Source organism: Danio rerio, chromosome 19 (genome assembly GCF_049306965.1).
Source record: "Danio rerio strain Tuebingen ecotype United States chromosome 19, GRCz12tu, whole genome shotgun sequence".
NCBI classification, from domain to species: Eukaryota; Metazoa; Chordata; class Actinopteri; order Cypriniformes; family Danionidae; genus Danio; species Danio rerio.
The window spans coordinates 95,001-107,500 of record NC_133194.1 but is presented as its reverse complement, the minus strand read 5'-3'; the positions used below and the strand labels follow the sequence as shown (position 1 = coordinate 107,500).

At 50.3% G+C, this 12,500-nt stretch overlaps 1 protein-coding gene across 7 annotated transcripts in view; it reads right to left on the bottom strand.

The window, feature by feature from the left end:
- The window catches only part of col14a1b (collagen, type XIV, alpha 1b), a 31,083-nt gene that overhangs the window by 6,068 nt on the left and 12,515 nt on the right, over nt 1-12,500 (bottom strand). For all 7 annotated transcript variants that reach the window (XM_073931252.1, XM_073931253.1, XM_073931254.1 and 4 more), the window contains 27 exons: nt 10,475-10,620; nt 10,224-10,353; nt 9,924-10,063; nt 9,714-9,840; nt 8,509-8,648; nt 8,039-8,171; nt 7,899-7,949; nt 7,630-7,772; nt 7,403-7,532; nt 7,061-7,183; nt 6,835-6,981; nt 6,578-6,694; nt 6,326-6,472; nt 6,060-6,134; nt 5,829-5,968; nt 5,622-5,745; nt 4,692-4,835; nt 4,434-4,598; nt 4,166-4,204; nt 3,836-3,974; nt 3,598-3,740; nt 3,284-3,393; nt 1,757-1,915; nt 1,563-1,640; nt 766-852; nt 618-671; nt 421-516 (listed from right to left, as the gene is read on the bottom strand). In XM_073931252.1, the coding sequence (XP_073787353.1) occupies nt 421-516; nt 618-671; nt 766-852; nt 1,563-1,640; nt 1,757-1,915; nt 3,284-3,393; nt 3,598-3,740; nt 3,836-3,974; nt 4,166-4,204; nt 4,434-4,598; nt 4,692-4,835; nt 5,622-5,745; nt 5,829-5,968; nt 6,060-6,134; nt 6,326-6,472; nt 6,578-6,694; nt 6,835-6,981; nt 7,061-7,183; nt 7,403-7,532; nt 7,630-7,772; nt 7,899-7,949; nt 8,039-8,171; nt 8,509-8,648; nt 9,714-9,840; nt 9,924-10,063; nt 10,224-10,353; nt 10,475-10,620 (3,227 nt within the window). The remainder of the gene's footprint in view (nt 1-420; nt 517-617; nt 672-765; nt 853-1,562; nt 1,641-1,756; nt 1,916-3,283; nt 3,394-3,597; nt 3,741-3,835; nt 3,975-4,165; nt 4,205-4,433; nt 4,599-4,691; nt 4,836-5,621; nt 5,746-5,828; nt 5,969-6,059; nt 6,135-6,325; nt 6,473-6,577; nt 6,695-6,834; nt 6,982-7,060; nt 7,184-7,402; nt 7,533-7,629; nt 7,773-7,898; nt 7,950-8,038; nt 8,172-8,508; nt 8,649-9,713; nt 9,841-9,923; nt 10,064-10,223; nt 10,354-10,474; nt 10,621-12,500) is intronic.

The window sequence follows — 12,500 nt, the reverse complement described above, 5'->3', positions numbered from 1 at the left end:
CACACACCATCATCACACTGAAGACCACACACACACACACACCATTATATATATAGCGTGTGTTGATAACATCCTCGTTTATATAGACGCCGTCAAACATTCAGCCCAGATGCTCAGACACAGATGAATATCCTCCTACAGGTCACATGACAGTGACAGGAGATCCGCTTCCCTGATGCTGTGAGGAGGACGCTGCAGGTGTTCAGTGTTCAGCGGTGATGTACAGCCTCTACTGCTGCGCTCGCGTACACCAGCTCTCATACAGCTCTACATGTACACTGCATTTCTACATTTCTCCTCGTCATACACACACAGCACGGGTTTGAGGACACAGAACACAGATTTCCCTGCGGTTCCCCCCCCATGTGTTAATGTGGGTCCCTGAGACTGAGTCAGGGAGTCGACTGAGCGGTCCATTACCAGAGGGCCTCTGATGGAGCGTCCGCTGGGCCCTGGAGGACCAGGAGGCCCCTGAGCACCGGGAACACCAGCGTCCCCTACTGGACCAACAGGACCCTGCACACACACACACACACACACACACACACACACACACACACAATCACACTTATGATTTGGTCAGATGTCAGTGAGGTGCATTATGGGTAATACTGTACCACAGGGCCGGGTTCACCACGATCTCCTCGAGCACCTCTGATCCCAGGACCTCCCTATCTCACACACACACACACACACACACACACACACAGTCAGTTACTGATGTCTGAATAATGGTGATGATGCTGATGGTGATGAAGGCTGTACCGGGGGTCCGGCGGGTCCAGGGGGGCCTTTACTGTCCTGAGTGCAGGTACAGGCACGCGGCAGAGACGGACAGTCAGCTTCCTTCCTCTGCAAACACACACACACACACACACACACACACACACACAGTGAAAAGACAAAGGTACTGAACCGGTTAACTCTTAGCGTGTGATGCTAACTGTGGGCTGTGTGGTTCATCTTGGCTGTTTAGCACGCTAGGCTAGTGTGGTGTGACTCGGTGGCGGTGCAGTGAGCTGCACTGGAGCAGGCGGAGGATGACAGAGATGCAGTGATGCTCAGATGCAGGTGATGAGCGGGAATGATCAGAGCTGCTGATGGGGGATATGCAGGAGCGTAACGCCAGTGTGTAAACGGCTTTTCATCTCGCTTTACGGTTGAACAGCTGAAGAACGGCGGATGAGCTGACTATATCCTGATGACAGCACGAGCAGATCATCTGTCCAGCAGAGGAGTATCACTCTGAGGAGAAGCACTAGCTCTACATATAGCTCACTGACCACAGCAGGGACAGAGTCATCATCATCATCATCTTCATCATCAAGCTTCTACAGTTTACAGAACACCACCCGTACAGCAGGGGGCGCTGCAGTCTGCCCATACAGTCTGACCAGAGGAGGCAGCAGACTCTGACAGATACAGCTTCACTTCTGATGTCCTGTAGGAGGCGCTGTTCCCAAACATCACACAATTACACACACACACACAAACACTCTCTCACACTATTACACATACACACACACACACTATTACACACACACACACTCTCTCTCTCTCACCAGGCTGGGCAGCTCGCAGCATTTGTCCCGTCGAGCCCATGATGTGCTGCAGACGATATCAAAGGACTGCAGCTGAAACTGAACACACACACACACACACACACACACACACACACAGTGTTATTTTAACCGTTCCACAGTGTTTATGTATGAGCTGTCTTTGATCTCTCTTTCTCTCACACACACACACACACCGGGGCAGAGTTGTCTTTGGAGCCTCTGGAGCGGACGGTGCGGCCCAGGACCTCCAGGCCGTCAGTGCTGATGTTTCTGGCTGCGTTTACAGGCTTCTCCCCTGCAGAGCGGCAGTCCACCATCACCGCTGCAGACGTCTTGCTGACCGCAATGTGCAGCTGCGCACACACACACACACACACACACACACAGAGAGAAAGCATCACACAGAGAGAAAGCATCACACACAGAGATTGTTTTCTTCATACACACACACACACACACACACACACACACACACACACACACAGAGAAAGCATCACACACAGAGATTGTTTTCTTCATACACACACACACACACACACAAACAGACATACACACACACACACACACACACACACTCTTGTGTATGTAGTTTATGAGGACTAGTTTATAAGCCGCTGGTCATAAGCCCCTCCCCCACCCCTACAGCTGCAGCACCACTGGCATTGGTGTGTGGGAAACTCTGACTAACGGTGCAGTAAAAAGGGGGCGGGGTTAAAACAATTAGGCTTTAAAAGCCAGCTGATGTCTGATCTACTGATGATGTCTGATCTGATGATGTCTGATCTTCTGATGATGTTTGATCTGCTGATGATGTCTGATCTTCTGATGATGTTTGATCTGCTGATGATGTTTGATCTGCTGATGACTGATCTGCTGATGATGACTGATCTGCTGATGATGACTGATCTTCTGATGATGTTTGATCTGATGATGTCTGATCTGCTGATGTCTGATCTGCTGATGATGTCTGATCTTCTGATGATGTTTGATCTGCTGATGATGTTTGATCTGCTGATGACTGATCTGCTGATGATGTCTGATCTTCTGATGATGTTTGATCTGATGATGTCTGATCTGCTGATGTCTGATCTGCTGATGATGTCTGATCTTCTGATGATGTTTGATCTGCTGATGTCTGATCTGCTGATGATGTCTGATCTGCTGATGATGTCTGATCTGCTGATGACTGATCTTCTATTGGTCCACGCTGTCATGTGATGTGATTTCAGAGGTCAGAGGTCAACACGCTTGAACTATGGACAGCAGCGGCAGTGTTTCCGGTCTGCTGCGTTCGCTTGTGTCTGACTGTACCGGCGCTGTCACACCACTGGTCGGTTCATTTGGTCTGGATCAGGAGCAGCACATGATGCGTTGCAGCACAGTTCTGCTGGTGCTGGCTCCTCTTCACACTGACTGCTGTGGTCTGAACCAGTTGAAAAGAACCAAAATGCAGTCATGTGACAAAGCCCACATCGCTGATTGGCCGGATGTTGTTGAACATGTTTCCTGAGCTGCTTATCGGTTGGCCAGAATCGATTGCTGCAGACAAAAGTGAACAGCGGACGGGGGAGGAGGGCGGTCGGGAAGGGGGATCAGTAAAATGAGGTGCTGGATCCGGATCCGCGGATTACAGGGACAAGAGACCTGTCCTCATAAACCTGCTGAACAGAGCACTAGTGAACCACACACACACACACACACACACACACACACACACTGACCTTGTGGAAGCTGCCGTAGAACAGCTTCTGTATCTCGGCTCCCTCAAACGTGACGGTCTGGAAGTCTCCTTTATAGTCAGTGTTGAAGAAGGTTAGGGTCTTCCCTGCGACTGAACACACACACACACACACACACACACACACACACACGCACGCACACGTTATCTGCTCGCTCCACTAGCTTCATATCAAGAGACGTCCTCTCACTGCTCCATTAGCATTAACACTCCGCTAGCTAACGCTGCCGGCTCTGCACTCTGACACCGGCACACGCGTGTTAACATCTCCCGTACACTCACGTCACGCTCACTTACTGTCCAGAATGACGCCTACTAAGGGCTCGTTGCTGCTGTTGAGAATTTCCCACAATGCAAAGGGCTCCGGGGGCGTTTCGGGCAGCAGGCGGAACAGCATGGAGATGGTGTAGTCAGACGGCAGACCCTCAGGGTGGAGGAACCTGCGGAGCACAGCGGACGCTCACACACACACACACACACGGGGAACACTGCTGATGTGTGTGTGTGTGTGTGTGTGCGTGTGTGTGAGCTCCACCTGGTGGGCTGTGTGAGCAGTGCGTCTCTGGCCAGTCTGTAGCTGCTGTAGCTGTTGAAGGTTCCCGGCTCCAACGACACGCCGTCCACACTACTGTACAGGTGCTCCACCAGCCCGAACATCTCCATCATGCGGAAGCCTGAACACACACACACACACACACACACACACACACACACCACACACACACACTCCTGCAGAGCTCTACAACCAGCAGCTGCTATCACAATTCAACTGTATGTCTGACCTCTCAGACTTGTAGGTTAGGGTTTATGAGTGTGTGTGTGTGTGTGTGTGTGTGTGTGTGTGTGTGTGTGTGTGTGTGTGTACCTGGTAGAGTGCTGCCGCTCATGGGTACAGAAGGACACGCTGCAAACAACAACAGAAAGACGTCACACACAAACACACTCACGTGTGCACACATGATCACACACACTCATGTATGCAAGCATGCACACACACACACACACTCACACACACACACACACACACACACACACTTACACACAGAGACACACACACACACACACACACACTTACACACAGAGACACACACACACACACACTTACACACAGAGACACACACACACACACTCACTGGCTGAGGCTGCTTCACAGACGAAGGTGATGAGCTTCTCCTCGATGTTGCGGAAGGCGTCGAGGTCGTCCACAAAGAACACGTGTCTGTCTCCGGGGCGACTGGCGATGCTCAGCAGCTCGCCGTAATCCGCGTCCGCGAACCCGATGGCGAACACGATGTAGCCTGCGACGTGACAGCGGTAAACACACGTGTGTATGCTGCTGGAGGTGTGTGTGAGTGCGTGTGTGCGTCTGTGTGTGTGTAAGTGTGTGTCACCTTCAGCCTGGAGCTCCTGGGACACCTGCAGCACGTCGTCCTGGGAACGGCCGTCTGTCAACACCACCAGCACTTTAGGCACGCCCCTTCTGGCCCCGCCCACCGGCGCAAACACAGAGTCCTTCACATGCTTCATGGCTCGGCCTGCAGAGGTCAGAGGTCACTGTTGCACTGCTGTGTGTGTGTGTGTGTGTATGTTTACAGTGACGGTGTGTGTGCAGAGGTGGGCGGAGTCTCCAAAATCTACACTCGAGCAAAGATAACAATCTTAAATGGTACTGGAGTAAGAGTGAAGAGTGTCTGATGGAAACATGACTGTTACTCACACACACACACACACACACACACACACACACACACAGCTCGCATTCTGCCGTATTTTACTCTCCCGCTTTCATCCTGTGAAGCTGTTTTCCTGTATTTTCAGTCTTCCTCTGATACTGCTGGGGGCGCTCCTGGCTCTTGAATGCGAGTGTTCTGCGCTTCTCTTTGTTTGGGCATGAAAACACTTTAAATACAGATAAAACAGCCGGATTGCCTCTCCTTTCATCACAGGTGCCGTCTCCTGTCGTCTGCAGTCTTCATCAGTCCTGTAGCGCTGCAGGACTCAGCTGGGCTCTGGGTGTGTGTTTGTACAGACAGACGCTGAATGATGACGCATTAATGACCTGATTCTGTTCATTGATTACAGCTATTCATCTGAATGATCTGAGCTGTCTGCTGATGTATCTGCTGCTGATGTTCAGTATTTACTTGTTTATTTGTAAATAATAATAATAATAATGACGTTACTGACCGTCTCACTCTCACTCACAGCCCAGAGGAACACAGCCAGTCAACACAGGGGGGTCCCTTAATTTCACAATCCACTGTTGACTGGTGTGCTTTACACTGTGTGTGTGTGTGTGTGTGTGTGTGTGTGTGTGAGACCTGTCTTGGTGTTTCCTCCTTTATAGCTGACCCTCTGGATGGCGGTGAGCAGCTCCTCTTTGCTGCTGTGTGAGCTGAGGCTGAACTCTGTGCGCGCGTCGTCACTGAACTGAGCGATGGCCACCTGACAACACAGCATCACACCTTAGCGGAGGACAGCTGGAGATGACCAGAGAGTGTGTGTGTGTGTGTGTGCGCGCTGCTCACCTGAGTCCCGTCCGGCCCGATCTGATCCAGAGCTCCAGCCGTGCTGTGCAGGAAGCGGATGATCTTCTGGAAGTTATCGTCTCCGATACTCCACGAGCCGTCCACCAGGAACACCAGATCAGCTTTAGCAGCTCGACACACTGACGCACACACACACACACACACACACACACACACACATGAAGCATCCGTGCTCCTCTTACGTGCGCTGCTGTTCTTGTGCTGCTGTACCTTCTTTAGTGGCGGGCAGGGTAGGCGGAGGGGCGGAGCTGCTGGCGATGGTGGGTGGAGCCGTGCTCACAGGAACTGCACACACACACACACACACACACACACACACACACACATGATGATGACGAGTGTTCACTGCTGGATCAGTGATCGTCTGCCTGCGCAGCTTTAGCTGAGGGAGATGACCATCACACTGGCTCTGCAGACCTCATGTTCAGCAGCACACACGCACACACACACACACATGCACACACACACACACTTACGCGTCCTCTCGGTGGTGCTGACGGCGGGGCCCTCGGTCTCCTGCAGCTGTGTGTGAACACTGATGCTGTACTGTGTGTTCGGGCTCAGCTCACTGAAGCAGTGTCTGGAGGCGGAGCCTGGCAGCCTCATTTCCTGTTTCTCACCATCTGAAAGAGTGGAACATGCTGAAAACCCGAAGACTGACCTGTCTGTGTGTGTGTGTGTGTGTGTGTGTGTGTGTGTGTTTATCTGTCAGCTGCGCACACACTCACGGAGCTGCGGCTGCAGGACGAGGCGGTACTGGCTGGCGTGGCGGTGCGGCTGCCACTGCACACACATGCTGGTCGCCCGCACCTGATAACTGCTGAGGTTACTGACGCCCAGATACACTGCAGACACACACACACACACACAGAGATGGTCAGAAGAGCAGATGGCAGTCTCTATCACACACACACACACACTCACACACACAGAGATGGTCAGAAGAGCAGATGGCAGTCTCTATCACACACACACACACACTCACGTGTCTGTGCGCGTCCGCTCAGGGCGTCGCTGGAGCCGGTGGTGTAGGTGGCGATGACCTTAACGCTGTACTCGGTGCCGCTCAGCAGGTTGACGATCAGCATGGTGTTCACATCGTCACCCACAAATGTCTCCAGAGCACGCCCACCTGCAGGGGTCAGAGGTCACCTTTACAGGAAGTCAAAGCTGTTTGCGGGAGGTCAGAGGTCAGGGGGTGTGGTCTGTACCTGTCGTGGGCTGGTAGACGATCCTGTAGCCCATGGTCGGCGAGGGCGGAGCAACCCAGCTGATGCGGAAACGGTTATACCACTGCTCCGACACACGCAGACCACTGGGGGCAGACAGAGGCACTGCGGGAACACACACGCACACACACACACACACACATGCACACACACACACGCACGCATGCACATGCACACACACACACACACATGAACACACATGCACGCACACACACAAACATGCACACACACACACACACACCTTAATTATATGTTTTAACGTGTGTGTGTGTGTGTATTAAACGTGTGTTTTATGAGGGTGTGTGTGACCCGGGGCTCGCTCACGTGTGCGGGCGATGCGTGTGATTGGTGGAGATTCTCCGTCGCTGTACACCGCACACACACTCACGCGGTACTCAGTGTCTGACAGCAGAGGCTGCAGCAGCACCCAGCTCTGACCTGCAGGAACCATCGCCTACACACACACACACACACACACACACACAGAAATAGACTGTTTTCACCATGTCTCATCAGATGAGTGTGTGTGTGTGTGCGCGTGTGTGTGTTACCGTCTGCTCTGCACGATCTCCTCGTGTGCTGATGTACGACACGCGGTACTGACGCGCACTCGGGCCCGCAGGGTCCCACGACACACGCATGCTGTAGGTGGTCACATCACTGAGCTGCAGGTTCCTGACGGCCAGACGCTGCGCTGCACACACACACACACACACATTAACACACCTTAAAACACACTCACATTGTGTGTGTGTGAGGGTCAGTGAGGTCTGACTGATGTGTGTGTGTGTGTGTGTGTGTGTGTGTTTACTCTGTTTACCGGCTGGTGTCGTCCGGGCGCTGGTCGTAGCCACTGTGGTTGTTCTGGCAGCTTTAATCAATCAGAGACAGTAATTAACCCTCCACTGACGAGCAGATCATCACACACACACACACACACACACACACACACACACTGACCTGTGGTCTCGCTCAGCTCCACCGGCTCGCTCTCGGACTCGTCTCTGTAAATGGCGGACAGAGAAACCTCATATTCAGTGTTGGGCTGCAGCGCCGAGAGGAGGAACCGCTCTGAGTGATCATTGATGAGCACCTGCACACACACACGCACACACACACACACGCACACACACACGCACACACACACACACAAACACACACTGGTCAGACCTCACCTCACTGAATAAAACACTAAATAAAGGTTGTAGAGTAGTCGGCGCTGGTGGTGTAGTGGTGAGTGTGTCGGCACGTGCGCTCTGCTCCTCACGGTGACCCGAGTTTGATTCCCGCCTCGCGATGCAGTGCTGACCCCCCCCCCCTGCTCCCCACGCTCTCCTGTCAGTACTCTACACTTCCCAATCCATCACAGGTGGACACCCGAGAACACAATTACAGTGTGTGTGTGTGTGTGTGTGTGTGTGTGTGTTCACCTCTTTAGTCTCTCCTCCAGCCGCTGGTCTCCAGGTGAGTCTGTAGAAGGTGACGTCAGGTGCGGGGTGGGTCCAGGTGACCCTGAAGCTCTCGCTGGACACCTCACTGGAGCGCAGGTTCATCGGGGCCGGAGCCAACGCTGCACGACAGCACAACACACACACTCAGCAGAACAGCACAACACACACACTCAGCAGAACAGCACAACACACACACTCAGCAGAACAGCACAACACACACACTCAGCAGAACAGCACAACACACACACTCAGCAGAACAGCACAACACACACACTCAGCGGAACAGCACAACACACACACTCAGCGGAACAGCACAACACACACACTCAGCAGAACAGCACAACACACACACTCAGCGGAACAGCACAACACACACACTCAGCGGAACAGCACAACACACACACTCAGTGGAACAGCACAACACACACACTCAGCGGAACAGCACAACACACACACTCAGTGGAACAGCACAACACACACACTCAGCAGAACAGCACAACACACACACTCAGCGGAACAGCACAACACACACACTCAGCAGAACAGCACAACACACACACTCAGCGGAACAGCACAACACACACACTCAGCAGAACAGCACAACACACACACTCAGCGGAACAGCACAACACACACACTCAGCGGAACAGCACAACACACACACTCAGCGGAACAGCACAACACACACACTCAGCGGAACAGCACAACACACACACTCAGCGGAACAGCACAACACACACACTCAGCGGAACAGCACAACACACACACTCAGCGGAACAGCACAACACACACACTCAGCGGAACAGCACAACACACACACTCAGCGGAACAGCACAACACACACACTCAGCGGAACAGCACAACACACACACTCAGCGGAACAGCACAACACACACACTCAGCGGAACAGCACAACACACACACTCAGTGGAACAGCACAACACACACACTCAGCAGAACAGCACAACACACACACTCAGCAGAACAGCACAACACACACACTCAGCAGAACAGCACAACACACACACTCAGCAGAACAGCACAACACACACACTCAGCGGAACACACTCTCTGTTTTCATGCATATATACAGCAGACGCGGGGTTCTGCACTGGCACTCTGAACGCAGACCCTATGTGTGTGTGTGTGTGTGTGTGTGTGTGTGTGTGTGTGTGTGTTCTCACAGGTGGTGAAGGTGTTTGTGAGCGGCTCCGCCTGGCCCTCCGCGTACACTGCGAAGATGGCGATGGTGTATTCGGTCACTGCGCTCAGGTTACGCAGCTCCACTGTGCTGACCACGCCCACCTCAGCCTGAGGTCAACGCAGGGTCAAAGGTCACAGGTCAAGTACACTCATATGAACAGCCCGGGTCAATGAGAGACACACACACTCACCTGATTGGTCTCCACGGCGTCCGTCTTCACATATACAATTTTGTGACCTTTGACCTGTGGAGAGGGCGTGTCCCAGGTCAGTTTAGCGGAGCTGTGTGTGACGTCTGAGATGCGCAGGTTACGTGCAGGAGTCAGAGGAACTGAGAGAAACACACATACACTCACTTCATTAAAACACACAGACACGTAACGATGTGTGACACCACTGAATAACCCATACACACAGCCCTGGCACAGCATCATGGGTAATGTAGTGTTTCTGCACACACTCCACAGCTAAAGAACAGTCTGAGGACTCACGCGTGGTCTCCTGCGCAGTCATGGGGTCGCTGGCGTCCTCCCCGTACAGAGCGTAAACCGTCACCGTATATTCAGTAGCAGGAGTTAAACCGTCCAGATCAACCTGAGTCACAGAGTCAGCCACTTTCAGCTGTAACACACACACACGCGCGCACACACACACACACACACACGCACACACACGCACACAGCACAGTAAACAGGCGTCACTGTAGGCACTAGACAGAACAGTTGCGATCACTCTTCTTCACCTCCTTCTCGTCAGCGGCGTCTCCCTCCGTCAGTGGTGCATACAGGATCATGTACCCAGAGGCCCCTTCAGCCTCTCGCCAGCGCACACGCATAGTGCTGTGTGTGACGTCCTGCAGCTGCAGACTGCTGACCGTCGGCAGCACCACTGACACACACACACACAACAGTTATGTTATGCAGATTTATGAACAGATGGTATAAACGGAAGTTATGGTCAGATGTCACTTTCAGATGTTGTAATCAGATGATATGGTCAGATGTTATGATCAGATGATATGGTCAGATGTTATGATCAGATGATATGATCAGATGTTATGATCAGATGTTATGGTCAGATGATATGATCAGATGATATGGTCAGATGTTATGATCAGATGATATGGTCAGATGTTATGATCAGATGATATGATCAGATGTTATGATCAGATGTTATGGTCAGATGTTATGATCAGATGTTATGGTCAGATGATATGGTCAGATGTTATGATCAGATGTTATGGTCAGATGTTATGATCAGATGTTATGGTCAGATGATATGATCAGATGTTATGATCAGATGATATGGTCAGATGTTATGATCAGATGATATGGTCAGATGTTATGGTCAGATGATATGATCAGATGTTATGGTCAGATGTTATGATCAGATGTTATGGTCAGATGATATGATCAGATGATATGGTCAGATGTTATGATCAGATGATATGGTCAGATGTTATGATCAGATGATATGATCAGATGTTATGATCAGATGTTATGGTCAGATGTTATGATCAGATGTTATGGTCAGATGATATGGTCAGATGTTATGATCAGATGTTATGGTCAGATGTTATGATCAGATGTTATGGTCAGATGATATGATCAGATGTTATGATCAGATGATATGGTCAGATGTTATGATCAGATGATATGGTCAGATGTTATGATCAGATGTTATGGTCAGATGTTATGATCAGATGATATGGTCAGATGATACGGTCAGATGTTATGATCAGATGATATGGTCAGATGATATGGTCAGATGTTATGATCAGATGATATGGTCAGATGTTATGATCAGATGTTATGGTCAGATGATATGGTCAGATGTTATGATCAGATGTCATGGTCAGATGTTATGGTCAGATGTTATGGTCAGATGTTATGGTCAGATGTTATGATCAGATGATATGGTCAGATGTTATGGTCAGATGATATGGTCAGATGTTATGATCAGATGATATGGTCAGATGTTATGATCAGATGTTATGGTCAGATGATATGGTCAGATGTTATGATCAGATGATATGGTCAGATGTTATGATCAGATGTTATGGTCAGATGATATGGTCAGATGATATGGTCAGATGTTATGGTCAGATGTTATGGTCAGATGTTATGGTCAGATGTTATGGTCAGATGATATGGTCAGATGTTATGGTCAGATGTTATGATCAGATGTTATGGTCAGATGTTATGATCAGATGTTATGGTCAGATGTTATGGTCAGATGATATGGTCAGATGATATGGTCAGATGTTATGGTCAGATGTTATGGTCAGATGTTATGATCAGATGTTATGATCAGATGTTATGGTCAGATGTTATGGTCAGATGTTATGGTCAGATGTTATGATCAGATGTTATGGTCAGATGTTATGGTCAGATGTTATGATCAGATGATATGATCAGATGTTATGATCAGATGTTATGATCAGATGATATGGTCAGATGTTATGGTCAGATGTTATGATCAGATGATATGGTCAGATGTTATGATCAGATGTTATGGTCAGATGATATGGTCAGATGTTATGATCAGATGTTATGGTCAGATGTTTTGGTCAGATGTTATGATCAGATGTTATGGTCAGATGTTATGGTTAGATGATATGGTCAGATGTTATGGTCAGATGTTATGATCAGATGTTATGATCAGATGTTATGGTCAGGTGTTATGGTCAGATGTTATGATCAGATGATATGGTCAGATGATATGGTCAGATGTTATGGTCAGATGTTATGATCAGATGATATGGTCAG